A 20,565-nucleotide genomic window follows, 5' to 3' on the forward strand; every position below is an offset into this window, starting at 1 on the left:
ATCCATTTTAAAAAATATACCAGAAAAGTGATAAAATGATACATTCCTTTTGTATAATATAATATAATATAATATAATAGTATAAATAACTATTGTTCTTAACATCACCACCAGGATCCAATCTTACTCAGTAAACTCCAAGTTCCCTATTCTACCCTTAGGCTACTACTGTATCATAATTTGAGTGCTCCTCTCTCACAATCCTGTTTTACATGTACACACTAACCACATCAAATTGGATATTCATTTTGATCATTAGAAGATTGCATTCAAGGCTCTTCCAAGTTCCACCATATTGCAGCTTTTTTATCAACTTATTATGCTCTAACTCTAAGCAAACCTGTTTCTCTGCTTCCTTTGCAGTGCTAACAACTTCAACTATTTCATCATTTTATGTAGTGAGGTTATCATTATCTTTAGTAAAGGTAGAGTATTATGTATAACACTTTGTTACTTTGTTACATCAGAAAACAATTAGTATCATTGCATGTAGAAATCAGTGAATATCATTGCATGTAGTTACTAGGCATTAGGCGTAGTTTACAAGTCAAGCAGCTACAACTTTCTGCATTAATTTATAGTACCTTAACATTCAGCTACAATCTAACCAAGAGGTAGCAACAAAAATGCTTCTATGGAGATTCACGAAGCAATACTAGAAGGTGCAGCCACAACAGAGGTAGAAAGAAGAGAGCATGAAGAGCAAGAAAAGAGTCTCAAACGCAAACACAATCTTGAAAATGACGTAGTCCATGAAGGAAAGTGGCAAATAAAGGTTCTTCAACTTCAATGCAGACGTCAGAAGCTTCATCTTCCTCATTGATTCCTTCCTCAGCCTCTTCAACGACCATCTCTTCATCCCTCTAATAATCAACGTGAAAGTTTTCTCCTTCTTTCTTTTTCTCTCTTTTCCTTGGTTTGTGTCTCACATAGAAATAGGTCAAGTTGGTTTTATTGAGGGTGAAAGAAAAGTGAATGGAGAATCAGTATCTTCTTACCCATGCACTTCATTTTAGGCCAATTTAGCATTTGTATTCAATGAACTGTTTGCAAAAGATGCCTTGCAAATAAAACCCCAAAGATTGCGTTCAAATTCAGAGATTTGCACTTCAAGAATAACTAATCATCATTAGGGTTTGCTATGGTATAATTAGCAGATAACTATAATTTCTAAAATATATATGATCCAACTTCAATTTCATGTCAATGAAACAAGAAATTAAAACTTGAAATATAGGTTTTGAAATTTGTATCTGTCTAATAATCAATAAGCTTACCATGATAAAGTTAATTTTAACCAGACTTTCTTAAAATTACATTCATTCTTTCTTTTATTATCATTGAAATGATATTTGTTTTCTTATTAGAAGTGTAACTATAATATAGAGGAACATATTCGTAAAAAAAATTAGATTTTTAAATATATACTATAAGAAAATCAATAAATATAAATTAATTAAGATAATTAGTAACTATATTAATTAAATTAGAGATATTATATAAACTAAAAGTTATTAGTATTTAAAATATTTTTTATTATTAATAGAAATTTATAAAATATTTTTTAAATTAGTATCTAATTATTAATTATTAAAAAAATTAATTACCAATTATTTATATTTTAAATTAATTTTATTAATTTTTTTATGAAATTTACCGAAAGCTTAGACATACAAACTTGAACATATTCCATTCAAATTTGGAAAAGTCTAGGGATGTCGGTTTGATTACCTAATGCAACATACAATTTGTTGTGATAAAGAATATTGACTTTTTCAATATTCTTTTAATTATCTTTTGTACTCCTTTTCGTATTTTCCACTGTTAAAAAGTGGAAGCTTTTGTAAATTAGTATATTAGTCCATTATTTGTTAATGGAGGAAGTAAAAAAAATAGTGTATGGAATTAATATATTTAATGCATGGAATCTACCGAAAGCTCAAACATACAAGGTTTAAATATTCCATTTATATTGCAAAAATTCTAAGGGTGACTTTAGTACGAGTGCTTCATTACCCACCCAAAAAGGTTCAAGAATAAAACATATGTTTTTGTTTTAAAAAGAGAAAAATAAAAAATGATTAATAAATATAATTTTTTAAAATGTTTCTTAAAATTAATTTTTATTTTTTTGTTTCCCAGCAAGTATTCTCTTTTGAAACTTAATTTTGAGACATTGTTGGATAATAAATATAAATTCATATATCACAAAAAATCATTATTAAATAAAAAAAAATAATAATAATAATTAGTCATTATATTGATTAAAATAAATATTATCTTAAAAATTATAAAAATTAATGATATTTATAATATTTTTTGTTATTATAAAATTATAAACTAGTTTATAAGTGGATAATTAAAATTTTCATAACTACGTAAATATCAATTTAAATATTAATTTAAATTTTTTATTAATAATAAAAGTTATTTTAATAATTTATTTAGTTTTTAAAAATGTATATAATTTAGTTAATAGTGATTAATTATTTTTTATTTTTAAAATTGAATTATAATTATTATATTCCATTTCAACCTTGATATACACTATGTGTAAACTCCTTCTATAATTAATTAAGGAGAACAACGTTCATTTATAGTGACATCACATTTCTTCAAGATTTGTCACAATAAATGAAACTTGCAATTCAACGTTCATTATACATATTAATTTGGCAAGATGCAATGATATTCTATAATCAGACTAGTACTTAATTTTATTTGGAATTATAATTTCAATTCATTATTATTTTTTAATTGTCTATATTATTCAATAATCAGTGTAAAAAGTTATGCTTTAAAAAATGTTAAATAAAGATCATCATAACATATTGTTGCAGAAAAACTAAAAAAAAAACGAACTTTTATCTAAATATTTATAACTAGAAAAATAAATAAGAAAGATTAAGCATGTTTCCTTAAGTGCAAACAAACCCTATTCCCAATTTTAAAGAAATTTTTTCTTAAATTATTTTTGACAAAAGAAATTAAGTGCAACATTTAATAAATATCAACGACGATAAAGATAATAATAAATTATTACTAAAGAAAATTGATTATTATGTTCGTTCATCAATCCAAAAAAATATTTTAATAAAAATTTAATCAATTATTAGTTAAGTCTAACTAATTATTTCTGAAAGAATGCATTTTTCATATTTGACATATCGATTATTTTCTGTAATAATAATTTATTTGTGAAACATATAAAAACCATTTTTTATCAACAAAATTAATTATTTTAACACAATTGATTATTTCCTAACATAATAGATTATTATTTTCAAAAAAGACATAAAATCAGCTTTTTAATGCAAATTTACTCAATATTATCTAAAAATTGATTCGTACTTTATATTTTAATCATACTAAGATAATGAAAAATAATAAGAAATGGAGAAAGCAACCATAAAAAATAAGAGAAACAAACACCATCAAAATTATCATAAAATGAGCATGTAATGTTTTGTTGTGTTTTGCTAAGAATAAAGTCCCCTACTTAGAGGTAGGTGCCTCAAAAGCAAAGCAACTTCAAAATCCCATAAATGTCCAAAATAAATTGATGGAACTTCAAAAGCTTCAATCTTACACCACCCAACCTTTTTTTTTCTCTCTCTCTTCACCAAACATCAATTATTGAAAAAATACAGTGATATTGTAAATAAAAAATATTTTACAATAAAAAGGTACATTAAAAGAATTGGTTATAATATCATTGTATAATTTTTTTTTCAATAAGAGAAAATAAGATAAGACTAAGTAGGTTCAAGAGAATGAGAAATAAATAAACTAAAAATAAAAAATTATGTCTTAAATATGAATAAAATGAAATTTAAATTACAATATTTTAAAATAGGATTGCTTAATAAACTTTGTATTTGATCTATAATATTATATAAATAAGACATTATTTTTAACTGTTTTTGTGTTATTTTTAAATTATACTATTTTCCTTTTGCTAAATAAAAATAATTTTATGATTTGATAAAAATATAAATTAATAACCACACCATTTTCCTACGTTATTTCTGTATAACATAAAGTCAAACACATTAATAATATTTATTTAATACTTATACAATAATAACTTATTATAGGCAATAGAACGTTAATAAAATATCTTAATCTAAATACAACAATATCTTTCATTAAATGGTCTTTAATATTGTACATTAATATTATCTTAAAAGGTGTTGAATGAGAAAAAAACATCCTATATTATATATATTATATATATATATATATATATATAATATCTAAAATGTGAGATATGAAGAAATGAATATATTTGAATTATATAAGTTAATAATAAAGATTTATGTGAATTAAGTATGTTTTAGTTATTGTTTGGAATTTAATGACGGATTAAAAAAAATTATTTTTTATTTTTATAATTATAATAAAAATTTATATAATAAATTTAAATTTTTTAAAAATTAATGTATTTTTAAAAAAAAATTGTATTATATTTATATTAAGATTGTCAAAATTTAATAAATATTGTTTTAAATGAGATATTCGTGTATACGATGAACACATCACCTTTCTTACTTCATAGATTTTCATTCCTATATGATAAGATTAAGAAAATAGTAAATGAGGTAAATTCTTTTCCATTTTCGTGTTCCATCTTCCAAAAACAAGCGAGTCAAGTCAATGTTTATTGTTTCAGTTTTGTAGTCACTTTCTATGGGCAAAGGGTTTAACACTTCACCCTTCTACAACCAAAAAATAAAGTAGAGTCAATTCCCATTTCCAAAGCTTTTTCAACCTTCGTTTTCACATGAAACAACACAAAATTTTCATCAAAGTTAACAAACATACACAACATCTCGTAAACTCCGATGAAGAAGAACACACAAATCATCATGAACAATTTCCCTGCCACTCCAAGGTCATCATCATCATCAGCACCTCCAATGGATCCCAAAATTTGGAGCAAATTGCCACCTGAAATCCTTGAATACATCCTCTCTTTTCTTCCTCTCAAAACCTTCTTGAATCTCAGATCCACTTGCAAAGGTTTTTGGTCTCTCATATTCTCTCCCTCCTTCATTTCCAAACACTCTTCTCCCTCTTCCTCCTCTTCCTCTTCTTCTTCTTCTTCTTCTTCACCCTTCTCTTCCTTTCTCCTACTCTCACACCCTCAATTCCACCGCCACTTCCCTCTCTACGATTGCACCCTCGGCACGTGGCGCAACATCTCTCTCTCGCTCTCTGATTCTTCACTACACTCTTGCCCTTCCCTCACCACTCTTGTCTCCTCCGGTGGCCTCTTCTGCCTATCTGATTCACTCTCACGCTCCTTGCTAGTCTGCAACCTTCTGGCCAAGTCTTCTAGAACCATTCAGTACCCAACTTTCTCTCTTCACTTGGAGCATCTCACTTTCGTCACAACCCCAACAGGGTACACCATATTCGTCCTCTGCTCTCACTCTGCTTCAAACTCTGCCTTTGTTTATGACTCAAAGGTTCGAACTTGGAATCGGTTTCACGGTTTTGGTCCGGTTCTCGGTGACAACCATCATCAACAAGGCGTTTTTTTCAAAGGGGGTTTGTATTTTGCAACCCCGGAACCGTTTTCTGTGGTGATGTTTGATTTGGGGAGTGGAAAGTGGGAGAAACCCGTTGGAGGGCTACCGGGTCAGCTCACTTTTCTTCGATTGGTGAGTGATGGAGAAGGGAAATTGTACATGGTTGGTGGGGTTGGGAACAATGGAATCTCGAGGAGCATAAAGTTGTGGGAATTGGGTGGAGATGGGAAGTGGGTGGAAGTGCAAAGTTTGCCTGATCTCATGTGTAAGAAGTTTGTGTGTGTGTCTTACCATAACTATGAGCATGTTTATTGCTTTTGGCATGAAGGGATGATCTGCATTTGCTGCTACACTTGGCCAGAGATTTTGTATTACTTAGTTTCTAGGAGGACTTGGCATTGGCTTCCAAGGTGCCCTTCTTTGCCTCTCAAATGCAGTTGTGGTTTCAAGTGGTTTTCTTTTCTTCCAAATCTCTATGCTTCAGTCTGATACACTTTTCTTCTTGTATTTCTTTTAGTTTTTGGATTGCTGTGTGCAAGTCTTGGGATTCTATTACTTAGCAGTTGATCCACTTCTGTTTGTTTTGTGTATCTAATTTCTGTTTATCATAAATTTTTTAATTTGGTTTTGTCCTAAATTCCTTGGCTGTTTGGCATTTTCTGAGGGTTTTGTTACATTTGTATCATATCATCTAATGTTTCTAGTAATAAAAATGGGTTTACAAATAATTTTGTAATGTTTTTTAGGTATACTGGTCATGCAGGCAGAGTGTACTGGAAGTAGAACCAAGAAAAAAATTTCCTATAACAAAAATCTAACTTAATTGAAAATCCTATCTCATCAATTTGGAGACAACTTTCTAACATAATTAGGATTAACAACTCCGCCGAAATTTGTGAAAAAAAAAATACCTTATCTCCCATTTTTCTTAGTTTGAGATAGCGTAGATGCACAAAATACAATTACAATGAGTAGTCTTGTATTTACTTAGGGAAAATAATATTTCATAATATGTGGGTGTAAACTACATCTTACAAGCCAGCTTTATAAGGTTTAATTAGACTTAAAGTTCATTTTTTTAATATGGTATCAAAGTGTATTAGTGAGAGTTTGTTATTGACATTATCAGGTCATCTGATCATACATAATATATAATTTCATATACAAGTTTTGATGTAAGAGAATGTGTTGAAGATCTTATATCTATTAAAGATAAAAATATTTTATAATATATAAGTAGTAACAAATTATATATGATTATATGATTTTATAAGATGGAATTAAACCTATTTTTTATCAAATTATGGTGGTAATCAGCTACCGAAAACATAAGTTTATTATGTGTCATCCAATTATATAAAAGCATCGAGTTTGGGGAAGAAAAAAATTGATCCAGTTGTTAATTAGAATCGAATTTGTTCGTAGCGACAGAAGATGGCCTGCATGATCTGATCTGCAGAAGTTGCAATCTAGAACGTCACGATAACTTCAATTGAATGAGTTGTTGACAAATATGTTTTTGTATTCTTTTCTTTGTGTGGAATAGAAAGATACAACAACCAAAACTAAGAAACAACGTCATGTCCTTCCTTACTCCATCTACGCACGAATTTATATAATTAAGTTTGTGTTTAGATGGAGGAATAGAAGTGTGATGTCATGATAGATTTATGAAGAAAGTTTATTGAAATTTGGGAATGATGTGATAATAAATTTATGAAAAAAGTTTATTGAAATTTGTGAATGATGTGATTGAGATTATTTTTATTTTTTAAATATGTAAAATATAAGATTACATGTTATCTTTGTTTTTGAAAAAACAGAATAATCAAATATTAAGTATTTTTGTATAAATTTGGATGAATTAAAATTATTATAATAAATAATTTAAATATCCATAAATTTTAAAATTATAATTAAAAAACATTTGTGTATTAAATGTAAAAATAGTTTTATTATATTTATAATAATTATTATTACATAATTTATTTATTATAAATAAGTATATATTTTTTATTAAAATTTTATTTTTTATTATTATTTTATTTTATTAAAATATTTGTATTAGTTATTTAGAAATAATCTATGCTGATGTTTTCTTTTTTTTCTCTTCATTTTAAGATGATAAGATATTTATATTATTTTCTTCTCTTTTCCCACAAAATTCTAAATCTAAATAATTGATATCTTTTCACAAATTTTCTTATAAAGAGTACATCCATCAAAACAAATCTTTCTTATAACTTCCCTTTCATATTTATCTTAAATTTCTCCATTTGTTTAATTGAATTTTTATTTGGTTTAGAAAATAAAATATAAATTAATATAATAAGTTTTTTTTTAGGTTGCTTAGTGAAAATAAAAAAATCACTTATTTTATATACAGAAAATTATATATATATATATATATATATATATATATATATATATATTTAAAAATGAAATATAATAATGCTTCCATAAATTTTTTTATAAGTTTAGAAACCAGAACAACAACATAAGTATTTCTTCATCTTCTCCTTTTATTAAAGATTTTTAAATGGAATAATTTGTTTTCGTTTTTTTTTTAAATGGACAGTTTTTTATTTATTTTGATATTGAGTAAGTCTTCAATAAAAAATACGAAATAGTTCTAAAAAGATCGTGATTCAGTCATATAAAAAAAAAGAAGTACGACATATAGTTAATTTTGAACAGATCAATTTTGTATTGAGATCGTGTTTCCTGAATATGATTTTAATTAGCAGCAATAATTTCTTAACAAAAATTATTTAATGGTGAAGTCGTACTGCTAATTATATCACAATTATTTTTAACACGAAAACTTTTGACCCAATTTTAGCTTTGAGTAAATTAACTACATTAATGGAAACCGATAAGAGGGTGTCTTAATTACTCCATGTCACAGTAACATGTGTATTTTTCTCCATTTTCTCAAGTTGTTGACCAGAAAAAACTCTCCCAATATCATACTTCAAACAAGTGCCACTAACTTATCCTTCACATCTAAAAGTAGTATTGAAAATTCTAATAAATTAAAAATAAAATTAATTTAAAATATATAAATAGTAAAATTCCAGTAACTTATCCTTCACATCAGTGTCAAAAGTTTTACATCAATTAAAAATAAAATTAATTTATAATATGTTAAAAGTACCAAAGTGAAGCTAAAAACACGTAATGACACAACTAGTTAACAAAAAGACAACAAATATTGTCCATATTTCTTGTTAGATTGATTGTATGTATTTTAGAACAAAATTTCATAAACTTGTAGGGAATGCAATTTCTACACATAACTCATCATCAGTGCAGATTAATCACAAATCTTTTTTTTGCACAACTTTTTCGAAAGCTTTCGAAAGATAGAAGCAAATTGATTTGACGAGTTCAAAGATGCTACTGTGCACTGTTAACTCACTTTTGATAGGGGTCCTATAATTACATGAGATTTAAGAGCTTAAACATAGTTCTCTCTTTAAGAACTTAAAATAGGGTTTACAATTGTCTCAATTCTCGAGAACTATTAAATAATGGATAGCTTATAAGTTATAATCACATCAATCTCTTCAATAATGGAAATAATCAAGAACTAGTTATTAAGTTTAAGAATTCCATATGCTATTACCATTAAAAATAATTACAAGACGCATCGATTTTCCAAACCAATTTTTGTATTTGTTGAATAATTATAGTTTTCAAAGGTTCAACCTCTATCCTAAATAGTCAACTGTTACTATCAAGAAATCAGTTTGCCAAGAATATTCAATCTCCAAGTGGTGAAAGATCAAGGGATAACTGACATGTATTTCTTCAAGAGAAAAAAGATAGAGATAAATGATTTGTTGGCATTCTTCAATGTTATCAAAGAGTCCTGCATCCTCATAAAAAGTGTGAAGTAATATCAGAATCAAAGTACTCAAGAGGTCATACTTCAAGTCCATGCCGCATATTCTTCGATGAAGTTTAGTTAGAATGTATTTGACATGATCATCGTCGAAACATTTCAGCAGGGAGAAGAGATTTTCATCTGCAGAGTTCTTCATTAAACATCATACAATAAGAGGTTTGTCATCGTATATGTCTCGCATCTTGTTGTTTAGTGGTAAGTATGGCATCGAGACATTCATGCATGATTACCCGAGTTTATCTCAGACATTATCATGATCCCAACTCAATGGTCTAAAGTGTTTCTCGTATGAAAGTATGATGTTGTCTAACCATTTTAGTGGTAGCTAGTATGATGTTGTCGATTACTTTGCTCTCTTGACACTCGAGCAATGCTAAATTCATCAAAGTGATCAACCATATTTTTTGGCGATGTGGTAATATTTCTGCAAAAGAGATTCTTTGGTTTGACACTAATTGTTCATCTATTTGGTTTGGAGTTTCTCTAGCATTTTAATTCTTCGACTTTCATTTCATGGGCGAGTCTTAAACTGATTCTGATTGTAGGACGTCAAACAGCAGCAAGACTGGCTTAAGAATGATCTACTCATGTCCTTCAACTATCACAGTGCTTCACTACTTGTTTTTGTTTAAGGAGTCATCCACGCTTAAGACCATCATTAAAGTCAGTCGTCGAGTTTTGAGTAGTAAGAAATCAACAAGAAATTATGCCTTCATACAAAGACGATTTCAAAACATAATCTGAATTTTGATAATCGTAAAAATCATGTTGTTGTCCTCTATGCTAATTCAGATTTCTATAACATTTGCTTGATTAGTCAAGCGATAAGGTCCACAATATCAAACCTTTGAAAGTACTGATACAATATTGGTGAGAAAATGAGAGTTAGGACAAGTTTTTCAATTACCTCATTATTCTTCATCGAATTAAAGAATTCAACTCGTAAAGTAAATAAACTTTTGTTTCTTATTTTCTTCCCACACCAACATTGATTGTTAAGTAAGAGACCACTAAGTAAAGAATGAGGACCGAGCTAAGTAGAATAAGGACCAAGCTTGTTCGTGGACTAACAAGCAATAATAAGGATGCAATATTCTACTTGATCTTTTGAAACATCTCTTCCACTTGTTATTCCAAAAAAAATTCTGAACCTTTTAACAAGTTGAAAAAGTGTTTTGCTTTTTTCCAACAACCTAGTTGGGAAGAATCTCCTGAAGACAATGAATTTTCCATTGAGTCGTGGAAGAGATTACTCGGACTCCTCATAGACAAGATAACATTACATTTATTGTGATTGGCTTCTATTCATCGTCCTGTGGTAGTAAATATGAGGAAACACATTTTATATTGGTGTATCTTAAAAATGACCTTCTCAGTATGTTGGGGATGGCCTTCAACGATACACTTCGATTGTCAAATGTATTGTCAAGGAGTTCTTTGAACAATTTATATATTAGAAGTTGGTATGTTGGTGGATAAAGAAAGAGGAAGCTTGATGGACAAAGTGTTTAAAGAACTCCTTAACAATAGAATCAAGATGTATTTTGACAACATGGTCATTAAATCAGCCCTAACACCTTAAGAAAGTGTTTTTAAAGGTACAATAACATAACATGCGTTTAAACCCTGTGTGCTTTTGGTATAGGAGATGAGATGTTCCTCATATTTATGATCACACAGTGAATAATAGAGGCAAATCCTGATAAATGTAATACTATCCCATCTATAAGGAGTCCGAGCAATCTCAAAAAGGTCCAACAACTTAATAGAAAACTAACTACTCTCTTGAAATTCCTCACAAAGTTTGCAGAAAAAACAAAACCTTTTGTCAAGTTGTTAAAGGGTTCAAAAGATTGTTTGGAACTATAAGTGTGAAGAGATGTTCCAAAAGATAAAGCAGATTATTGTTTGTTAAACCGTGTTAGTGAGTCCATTAGCAAGTTTGATCCTCATTCTTTACTTAGTTGTTTCTTACTCGACAATCAACTCAATTTTGGTGCTCAAAGAAAATAAGAAGCAAAAGTCTAATTACTTTGAGTCTAACATTTCAACACACCGAAGAGTAGTCCAAGCTCCCATTTGTTTTAAGCAAGAAGATTGCATCAGCACTTTCAGAGCTTACCAGTGTGGTATGTATTGACTACCCAATCAAGCAAGCATTGTAGATACCAAAATTAACTAGGAGGATGACAGCATGGTCCATTGAATTGTCAAAATGCAAATTATGCTTTGAAAGCCAAGGTCCTATAGAGGCATAGTTTCTTGTTGATTTCCTCGTCAAGCTACCCAAACTCAATGATCAACATGAATGGTGGTCTTTAAACGTCAATGACTCCTTTAACAAAAAAAGTAGTGAGGCCAATGTGATACTCGAATCCTTGAGCAAGCCTTGTAGTTCGACTTCTAGACAACAAAGAATCAAACTGACTACAAAACACTCATACCTAATCTAAGACTAGTCCACAAAAGAGGGAGTCAAACTATTATAATGTTGAAGTGACTCCTCAGTGATCACCAAACCCATGAATGGCAAGTACCAAACCAAAGAGCCTCTTTTACAGAAATATTAGCATTGATTGAATGTCGAGAGCAAAATGATTGAATCAATGTCCTTTCAAAAATTGGAACCGCTAAAAAGGTGGACAACACGGGACCCTCGTACAAGAAACTCTCATAGCATCAAATTGGGATCATGATCATGTGCTGGTAATCTTAGAAGGATGTGACCATCATTTATGTTCTAACTAATGACATACTTCCTAGTTCGTCATAAGAGTCTAGAAAGATACAACGACAAAAACTCATTATACGATGTTCAACAAACAACTATTTAGACAAGAATCTCTTCTCCCCTGCTCAGATTATGACGATAAAGCCAAATACAATCAAGTCAACCCCATTGAATAATATGCGGCACGTGCTAGAAACATGACCTTTCCATACACTTCCTACGGAAGAGTTACATGTCATAACTATCCTTTAGCCTTTCACCACTTGGGGAATTGAAATTGTCAACCTATTCCCCTTCACTAAGGGACAAATCAAATTCTTGATAACAGTCATTGACTATTTCACTAAATAGATAGAGGTCAAACCTTTGGAAAACATAAAGGCTTAGCAAGTACAAAAATTCTTCTGGAAGATCATTTGTCAACATGACCTTCCTCAATCGGTTGTCATTGACAACGGTCATCATTTCATAAATAAAGGTTTCAAGTAATTCCTGCAACAACTTGGGATAAAGCACTAAGTTTGATCAATTGAGAACCAATAAATAAATGGTCAAGAAAAAACGGCTAATGTCAATAAGATAACGTTTAAGAAAGTCCATGGATAACTTGCCCACTTAGTTGCAATGATATAAATGTGCAATTGGGTAAATAAACCTAATGAAGCTCTTATCGATAAGTACTTGTGCATGACTTGATTTTATAATTGAAAATAAAATGGTATCAAATTATTTTTGTACAAGCTCTAAACTGTTTTCATAGTATAAATCACTGCAATAAGTTGATATCCATAAACCCTTACGCAAGTGTTTGTTTAATAAGATAAGTCAAAATAAATTCTAAATAATTTCTTCCAAACATGCTACTTATTGTCCTAGACATCAGTATTATGATTCCAAGTAGATAACAAGTGATTGTGAGTACGATACATACCTGCGGTCTCACAATACCTTTAAGCACCCAACATGTGAAGCAGATGATAAGGTATTAAAATAGCCTAATGTCGTAATTTATTAAGGACAATATGTTTACACAACTTCAATCTGCACAGACCGCTTTAGGAAGTTTGCTATTGTTTAAAATCGTGCCTGGACTACGAACACAGTGGACTTCCCACCAAAATAGTCCATAGGGTTAGGGTTAAAGGATGTGACTCGCGTGAGATTTAAGTAGGTGGATGCTGCAGATTGAGCTCACATACTTGATTTGTTCTAAATTCGAATTACTGGCTATTACATTTCTCTTCAAAAAAGAATTTAATCATAATCTGTATCTTGGGATGTCAAGGTCTTAAGCAAATAAAGGATGCCCTTCAAATATATACTGTTAAGTGTGTGTGAATTATGTAACATACAGAATGTCAACATCCTCAGGACAAAATTCATAAACTTCAGATAATCATCAGAAGTTCAGGATGAATAAAAGCTTAATTTTTTTTCAGACAACTAGTTTTGAATCAGATGCCATAAAAAAATTAGATTCATTCCTAGTGACAGACAATAACTTTCTAATCTCATGCTGTCCAATCAATCACTTGAAGATAATGAGATAAAAAAATACATCAACAATCTATACCAATTTCCTCTATTTTCTTCCTTTCATTCAACTTAATTGAAGGAAGCTGCAAAATATAACTCAATACATTACCTCAATTTACGAATCCATTACGGCTTGAGCAAGAGTGAGAAACCAAACTTGGGATTCTTGTCCAAATCCTTTGTTTCAAAAGCGCCCGATATTGTCAAGAATGACTTTCGTGTTAGCTCATGCTGCAATAAAGCCCCAAGGTTGCCGTGGTTGTTCAGCTTTGCCTTCAAAACTGTCTGAGAATCAACCACATATGAACATCCAACTGTTAACGTGTTCTCATTTGTAGAAAACCTTCTGCTAATCTCTCCAACAACAGCTCCTCCATTCAATCTTTCTAGCTGGTTTAAATATGATACCTTCATAGAATCTCCCTTATCACCTCTGCAAAAATGAAAAGTGTACTACTATGTACCAAAACATAAATTTGCCAACATTGAACTAATCTATGCCCTTAATTTGTAGGGTGTATATCTCAACACAACTAATGCAAGTAACACTTATGCAATAACTCTTCCTGAGTCAACAATGTGATAGAAGTAGATCCGATTTGAAAGTAAATGAACGAATCTTTATAGAAGAGAGGCCTAGCTCCAAAACCTGCCGCAACATGGGTATAACATCAAAAACTGAAACTATACAAGGAATAGTCAATTTCCTGGATATTTGGGCGACTCTAGACTCTCCCAAGCCACAATACTAACTCTCCAATTGACTAGTCACTCCTCTCAACACCTCTTCCTATATATATGGGCGTTACCTATCACAATGTCTTAAAACACCTTCACGGAAAAGAAAAATGCTAGTAATACACTCTTTAACACCTTCTAACACATTTTTATTATTTGTTGAAATTTATTAGAAGTTACGAAATTGAATACGTCTCACTTCTATTTAATGTGCCTTCGCTCATTGTTTTGTAGTTTTCACTAAACGTTAACCAGTAATAGATTCAACAGAAGAAACATTTCAGAAAATGAGTTGCTAACACTATCCTCTCTGGACAAATAAACTAAAATTTGTTATAGAAAAAACATCCCAATTTCATTCCACAGACAAATAAAGATTCCATCAATAAATACTTGGCCTTTCAAATACGCATTCCAAGTACTGATTTAACATCTGACAATTAAAAAGCACCGCAATTACTTACAAAATTACTGAAGCACTGGAACTTGGCATTTTCAAGCACAGACCAGCATTGTATTTCGTAAATTTGCCAAGACTTGTTGAATAGCTCGTTTCTGCTCCAAAGGCAATGCTGGGAGTGCCCATCGTCCCAGAAAAATCAATGGCAGGGGAGCGGGTTAAACCAACACCAAAAGTAAAGGCCACATGATCATGAAGATACTGAGCCTCAAACTACATCAAAAGCACAAAATTATTACAAGTCCACGATAACAGACTTCAATCCAAAAGTCAAATCTCAGTACCTTTCCAGAACTGTAATCAGGCAAACGAATCGAAGCAATGGTTTTTCCTGACGGCACAACATCAGAGACAGTTAATGTAGTCAACACCTAAAGCACAAAAAAATCAATTACTAACCGAAGTAGAAACGTTATATTTTCAAATTTATAAAATGGAAGAAATAGAGAGAAAGAGAGAGGGAAATACATTTGATTCAGTATCAACTTTGAAATTCACCACTTTGTTCTTATACTTAAATTCCGTAGTCACATCACCAGAGGAAAGTCCTCTGCTCTTCACCAATGTAGATTTCAGGTCCTGAACTTGTGTCAATTAACAAGTAACAAAATTACGGTCTCATTTGACAAACTTCTTCGTAAAATCATAAAAGAGAATAAAACAAAAAAAAAAGGAAATGAACTTCTCGTATAATCTATCTTCTCCGAAAACGGACATGCGTAAATCGATTTTACATCAATTCAATTTACATTTCTATTATGAATATTAATTGAATATTTTATTAAAACAAACCTAACACAGCTACGTTTTCTTGAGATGCAAATGAAGGACACGATTAAAATCATCGGGAAAAAAAATCCGAACGAAATAATTATGCAGCGAATGATAAGATAGAGAAACATAGGGATCGAAAAGTGAAGTGAAAAAAGGGAGAAGAGAGAAAAAAGTGAACGCACGAGACCAGAGTTGGCGGAGGAAGAGATGGTAAATCTCTGATCGGAGTTGTAATCCTTCGTGAGGATATCTGCGAAAGTGAAATCAGAATTTAGTTAGTTTTCGAACGAAAACATAAGAAAACTGAGAATGAATTAGAGAAAGTTGAATACCTCTTCCACTCTTGCCGATATCGGAGAAGAAACCAGGTCCTTTGCCTGACATTTTATCTGCAGCACAGAAACACCACCAACAACCAAGGGTTTATGTAAACCCTTTTCAAAAATAAAAGCCAAAAAAAAAAAAAAAGTGAGAAAAAAGGAAAAAAATTATAAAAAAATAATTTGCTCTCGTTGAGAGTCGAACTCAAGACCTCCCGCTTACTAAACGGGTGCTCTAACCAACTGAGCTACGAGAGCGATATATTTTAGTTTAACTCTACATCTTAATGTCATTATTATCATCGATATTCTTATTCTTGAATTTTATGAGTGTGACGAGTGTTTTTGCTTAGACATAGTCCTTTTACTTGTTCAAAAACAAATTGTGGAAAATAATTTTTTTTAATAATTTGTGGTTAGTTCAACCTCATGCCACTGTAAGATAAATGGAAGACCAAGTAATGATTTTGACTTTACCAAATAGTCCTAATTTATAAATATATATTAGTAAATCATTAATTTATATTTAATTTTTCTTTTCATTATTTAAAATATTTTTTATATAAAGATTTCTATGAGAGAAAATAGAAAAGGAAAAATTGATCTATGAAAAACTTTGAAAAAAATCAATAGAAACTTGAAATTTATCCAAATTAATTTTACATAAATTAATTTTAACTTTTCGAGATATGAATTTTTTTGTCTTGGAATTTTTTATTTTTTCAAACATCTTAGTTCTTGAGTAAGTGCACGTTGTGTGTATGATGAAAAAATCCAATTGAAAGATTAAATTACTATTTTACATTTTTTTCAAATTTAAAAAGTATTGGTATAAAAAAAATAGACATGGTTATAATTATATTTATACATATATTCCAAATACAAATGTTTTGCTAATAGAAAAATGGTGAGAAGCTAGTTACAACCGAGTCAAAACCAAATGGCTTAACTAGCCATGAAGAATAAATTTGTCAATCTTATGACTCTGCTTCACAATAGACTAATGACAACTGAATTTGAAGTGGTAATGGTTGGGACCATTGGAAATTTGTAAGGGCTGAGTAGTAGCCTTTATCACTTAGTTAATGTAAATTTAACCCATAATGAAGAAGGATCATAATCTCTTTTTTTCAAATGTAATTATAGTGTTATTTACTAATAAACTACCTTAGATGTGATTTAAAATATATATATATATAATAACATAAAATTGGTTTTTATCTCTATTGCAAACTTTAGATCATCCAAGTATCTATAATATAAAAATGATTAAAATAAATTTATTTGTATCTGAAATTATTCTTAATTTTTTTTAAATATTATTTAATTTTTTTAAAAGTTTTTATTATTTTGATTACAATCAATGTCTATAATTAGATTGATATAGTGAAAATTCAAATTAAAATAATTTCACATAGAAAATGAGTTATTTCAATATTTTGATACTAAAAACATTTGGATAGTTTTAAAATTTATACCATAAACATATTTAACTCAAAGAAATAAATATTATAATAAAATTAATAATAATAATAATAATAATAATAATAATAATAATAATACCGTCCACCATCACTTTTAAGTTGATGTGAATGAACAAAAAATTAAACTATTCATACATTCTAATTAAACTATTTATTTATTTATTTTAAAATGCTTCAACATGACTTTTTTTTTAATCAAATTTTATGAACTAATTTAAAGAATGTTTTCATAAAAAAAATTCAACAGTTTTTTCTTTAACTTTTTGCTAAATTTATTTATTTTATCTTTTTAACTAACTTAACTGTTGAGCTTTCTGCCAAGAATACAATCCATATATGTTATTTTTATTCTTAATATTAGTATTAGTATTAATTAGTATTATCTCTCTATATATATTCATTAGTTAATAGTATTTTTTTAATAATAGTTTTAAAGAAATTAATACTACTAACTGAACCAATTTCTAAAATAATCAATATCAGAAAATTTATCAATGAATGTCTCCATCCAAAAATATAAAATTGGGTGTGAAGTTGAGAAGGCTTAAAGAGAATAGGGATAGTAATTAAGAGGCATAGCTCCATAACCTCAAAGATCACATTATGCCTAGATAACTAAACACCATAATAAGTACACTTCATCAATCATTTCAAATTTGTTGAAAGTGTCTTGGTGGGTACAAAGTACCTCTTGGTTGAATTTTGAAACCTCCTTTTCATTTTAATTATTGAATCAACTCATATCCTTTTCCGCAAAAGAGTGAAGAGAATAATTTTATTGTGTCCATTGTTTCTTGTTGGCTTGTAATTTTCATCACTGTGATGATGTTCTTTTAAACTTTTATTTGGAGAATACGAATTTATCCAGAATTATGTTTTTTATATAATTGATGTAACTTGCTATAATACTTTTTCATTAATTATTTAACTGAAGATTAGATTTGTTAGTTTGATATTATACTAATTGTTACGGTTATCCTAAGTTTGCAGCACCCTCTTTCTTTAACTCATATAGTATTTATTATTTAGTACAAACAAATAAGAAAATATGCCGTAAAAAATGTTAAAATGAAATTTAATTTATAATTGCAAGTATATAATTAATAAATAATTAATTATTTTTTAATTTAAAAACAAATGTACATAACAATAGAGAAAATTAAAAAGATTATAGAAAAGGTAGACCACCGACCGATGGTAGATTCAAATGTGAAGCCCCACGTTATGATCATTAGTCTTATTTAATACATATTTTACAAGTCTTAAGAAACCCACCAATGGTAGAATAGCTTAGATATTACAAAACACTTACCCACTAACCTTTGCGTGAAGAATTAATATTCTAAGAAATGGTTCTCCAACGGGATTAGAATTAAGACACCGATAACCTTCATTTCTTTTTGTTATTCTAACAATTTTTTCGCAGTCTTTCACTTCTTCGCTTCAATCGCTTCAAGTTTTCGTGAACTTTAAACTAGAACTTTAACGTGTAAAACTTCAGTGCTAGACACTTGGTGGTATTAATACTAGATAATAACGTATCTGATTCTTGAAATTTATATTTATTTATATGATTAGTATAATCCTTTGTTATTGGATCGAATGAAGAATTTATATCGTAATTAAGAATATATTATCTAGTGTTTGATCATTGATTAGTCTCGTTAATCTTCTATTTAGACGTAATGGTTTCGATCGGTATTGACCAAGTACCAGATCTCCAAATGTCGTATGAATCCGATCGATACAGAAATTAAAATCTAATCTAGTCATAATAAAAAAAAAAAACATGTAAAAATAATAAATAAATAAATAAAACACTAAAAATTTCTATAATTTTATACTACAACAATAAAAATTTATCTGAGTTATGCTATATGTAAAATTTGTTGAATTAACTATAATTTTATTATTTATCCCTTCATTCTTCCTTACTCAAATTTCTTTAACTCTCAATTAATCTTTGAGAAAAATTTGTTTGAAGATAATATTTGATTGATAATTTTGTAATTATTAATAAACCATCATTTTCATAATAAAGAAAGATTGTATTGATAATTTTTTATTCTTAATAAGCCATCATTTTCATGATAAGAGAGATTATATTGATAATTTTATAATTCTTAATAAATTTCAATCAACTATAAAAGTGTTTCTTCAACAAAAAAGAATATAAAATAAAGAATGAAACTTTATTTTAGAAAAGTGTGAAAAGTGATTATTCACATTGCTATCATTGATAACAATGTTTGATCTACTCACAGTTGGACTTTAATAACAATAATTAATATCTGGGACATATTTAATTCAGTGCTTATTAGAATAGAGCCAGCTCTACGAATAGCAATATCCCTTTATTATATAAAAAGAAAAGAATGGATGTTTTCTCTTTCAACTTTACTTTCTATCTTTCATTTTCTCTTCACCCACATTAGCAACACATTTCATTATTTAAACAAAAAATAAATAAAACCAATAGGAGTACAGTTTATTTTATTGCATTTATTTTGCTTCCCCACTTAATTAAGTAAGTTTTAGTATACTAATTATTTTTTTCATTAAATACGATCATGTCAACCTAGATTTATAATGGATTTGTATTTAAGCTTTACCAAGAGAAGTGTGCTTATTAAAATAAAAAGTCAAATATGTCTATTAAGAAGGGAATTTTAAGTTTAACTCAATTTTATAAAATTAATTAAATTAAACATATATTAAAATGAAAGGTTTAAGTATTTTTTAAGATATTTGTATGTGTTTAATAAATGTAAGTTCTTATTAATTTGGACTAAAAACTTAAAATCATCAATTCATATGAATTTAAAGAGTTGTGTTAATTTTTAAATTTAAAAAATTTAAAAGTTACTAACTTAAAATTATATTACTTAATCAAGGTAAATGTTTACATGATTGGATTCACAAACTCAATTTAATGCAATTATTTTTACCAATATATCTCTAATATAACTCCAACATTCACACAATTAGTCCATTGGTCCTAATTATTTAGAGAAAAGTTCTAATGATAAGAAATATAAATATGGTTGCTAGTAATGAAAGACATAGAAGGGAAAGGTA

At 28.8% G+C, this 20,565-nt stretch overlaps 2 protein-coding genes and 1 non-coding gene across 3 annotated transcripts; 1 reads left to right on the forward strand and 2 right to left on the reverse strand.

The window, feature by feature from the left end:
* Positions 1-4,633: 4,633 nt before the first annotated feature.
* Positions 4,634-6,171, forward strand: LOC137816548 (F-box/kelch-repeat protein At5g43190). Its single transcript, XM_068619735.2, has one exon. The coding sequence runs from the start codon at positions 4,845-4,847 to the stop codon at positions 6,021-6,023; it is 1,179 nt and encodes a 392-aa protein (XP_068475836.1). The 5' UTR covers positions 4,634-4,844; the 3' UTR covers positions 6,024-6,171.
* A 7,382-nt stretch (positions 6,172-13,553) lies between these two features.
* On the reverse strand, positions 13,554-16,097 carry LOC137816549 (mitochondrial outer membrane protein porin 2). The gene is made up of 6 exons (XM_068619736.2): positions 16,016-16,097; positions 15,866-15,933; positions 15,378-15,488; positions 15,194-15,280; positions 14,914-15,122; positions 13,554-14,144 (listed from the first exon to the last, which is right to left on the reverse strand). The coding sequence occupies exons 1-6, from the start codon at positions 16,065-16,067 to the stop codon at positions 13,838-13,840; spliced, it is 834 nt and encodes a 277-aa protein (XP_068475837.1). The 5' UTR covers positions 16,068-16,097; the 3' UTR covers positions 13,554-13,837.
* A 90-nt stretch (positions 16,098-16,187) lies between these two features.
* Positions 16,188-16,261, reverse strand: TRNAT-AGU (transfer RNA threonine (anticodon AGU)). Its single transcript has one exon. It is a non-coding gene; the product is annotated as a tRNA-Thr (tRNA).
* Between the last annotated feature and the right edge of the window lie 4,304 nt (positions 16,262-20,565).

The sequence above is a fragment of the Phaseolus vulgaris genome, chromosome 1, assembly GCF_051622355.1.
Source record: "Phaseolus vulgaris cultivar YP4 chromosome 1, ASM5162235v1, whole genome shotgun sequence".
NCBI lineage: Eukaryota > Viridiplantae > Streptophyta > Magnoliopsida > Fabales > Fabaceae > Phaseolus > Phaseolus vulgaris.

What these genes read in the sequence shown, in the direction of transcription:
- LOC137816548 (XM_068619735.2), top strand. Translation starts at nt 4,845, where the DNA reads ATGAAGAAGAACACACAAATCATCATGAACAATTTCCCTGCCACTCCA.
- LOC137816549 (XM_068619736.2), bottom strand. Translation starts at nt 16,067, where the DNA reads ATGTCAGGCAAAGGACCTGGTTTCTTCTCCGATATCGGCAAGAGTGGA. An exon ending in AAGTTGATACTGAATCAAAT is followed by an intron (nt 15,281 to 15,377) that starts GTATTTCCCTCT and finishes TTTGTGCTTTAG; the next exon opens with GTGTTGACTACATTAACTGT. An exon ending in TCCAGTGCTTCAGTAATTTT is followed by an intron (nt 14,145 to 14,913) that starts GTAAGTAATTGC and finishes TCATTTTTGCAG; the next exon opens with AGGTGATAAGGGAGATTCTA.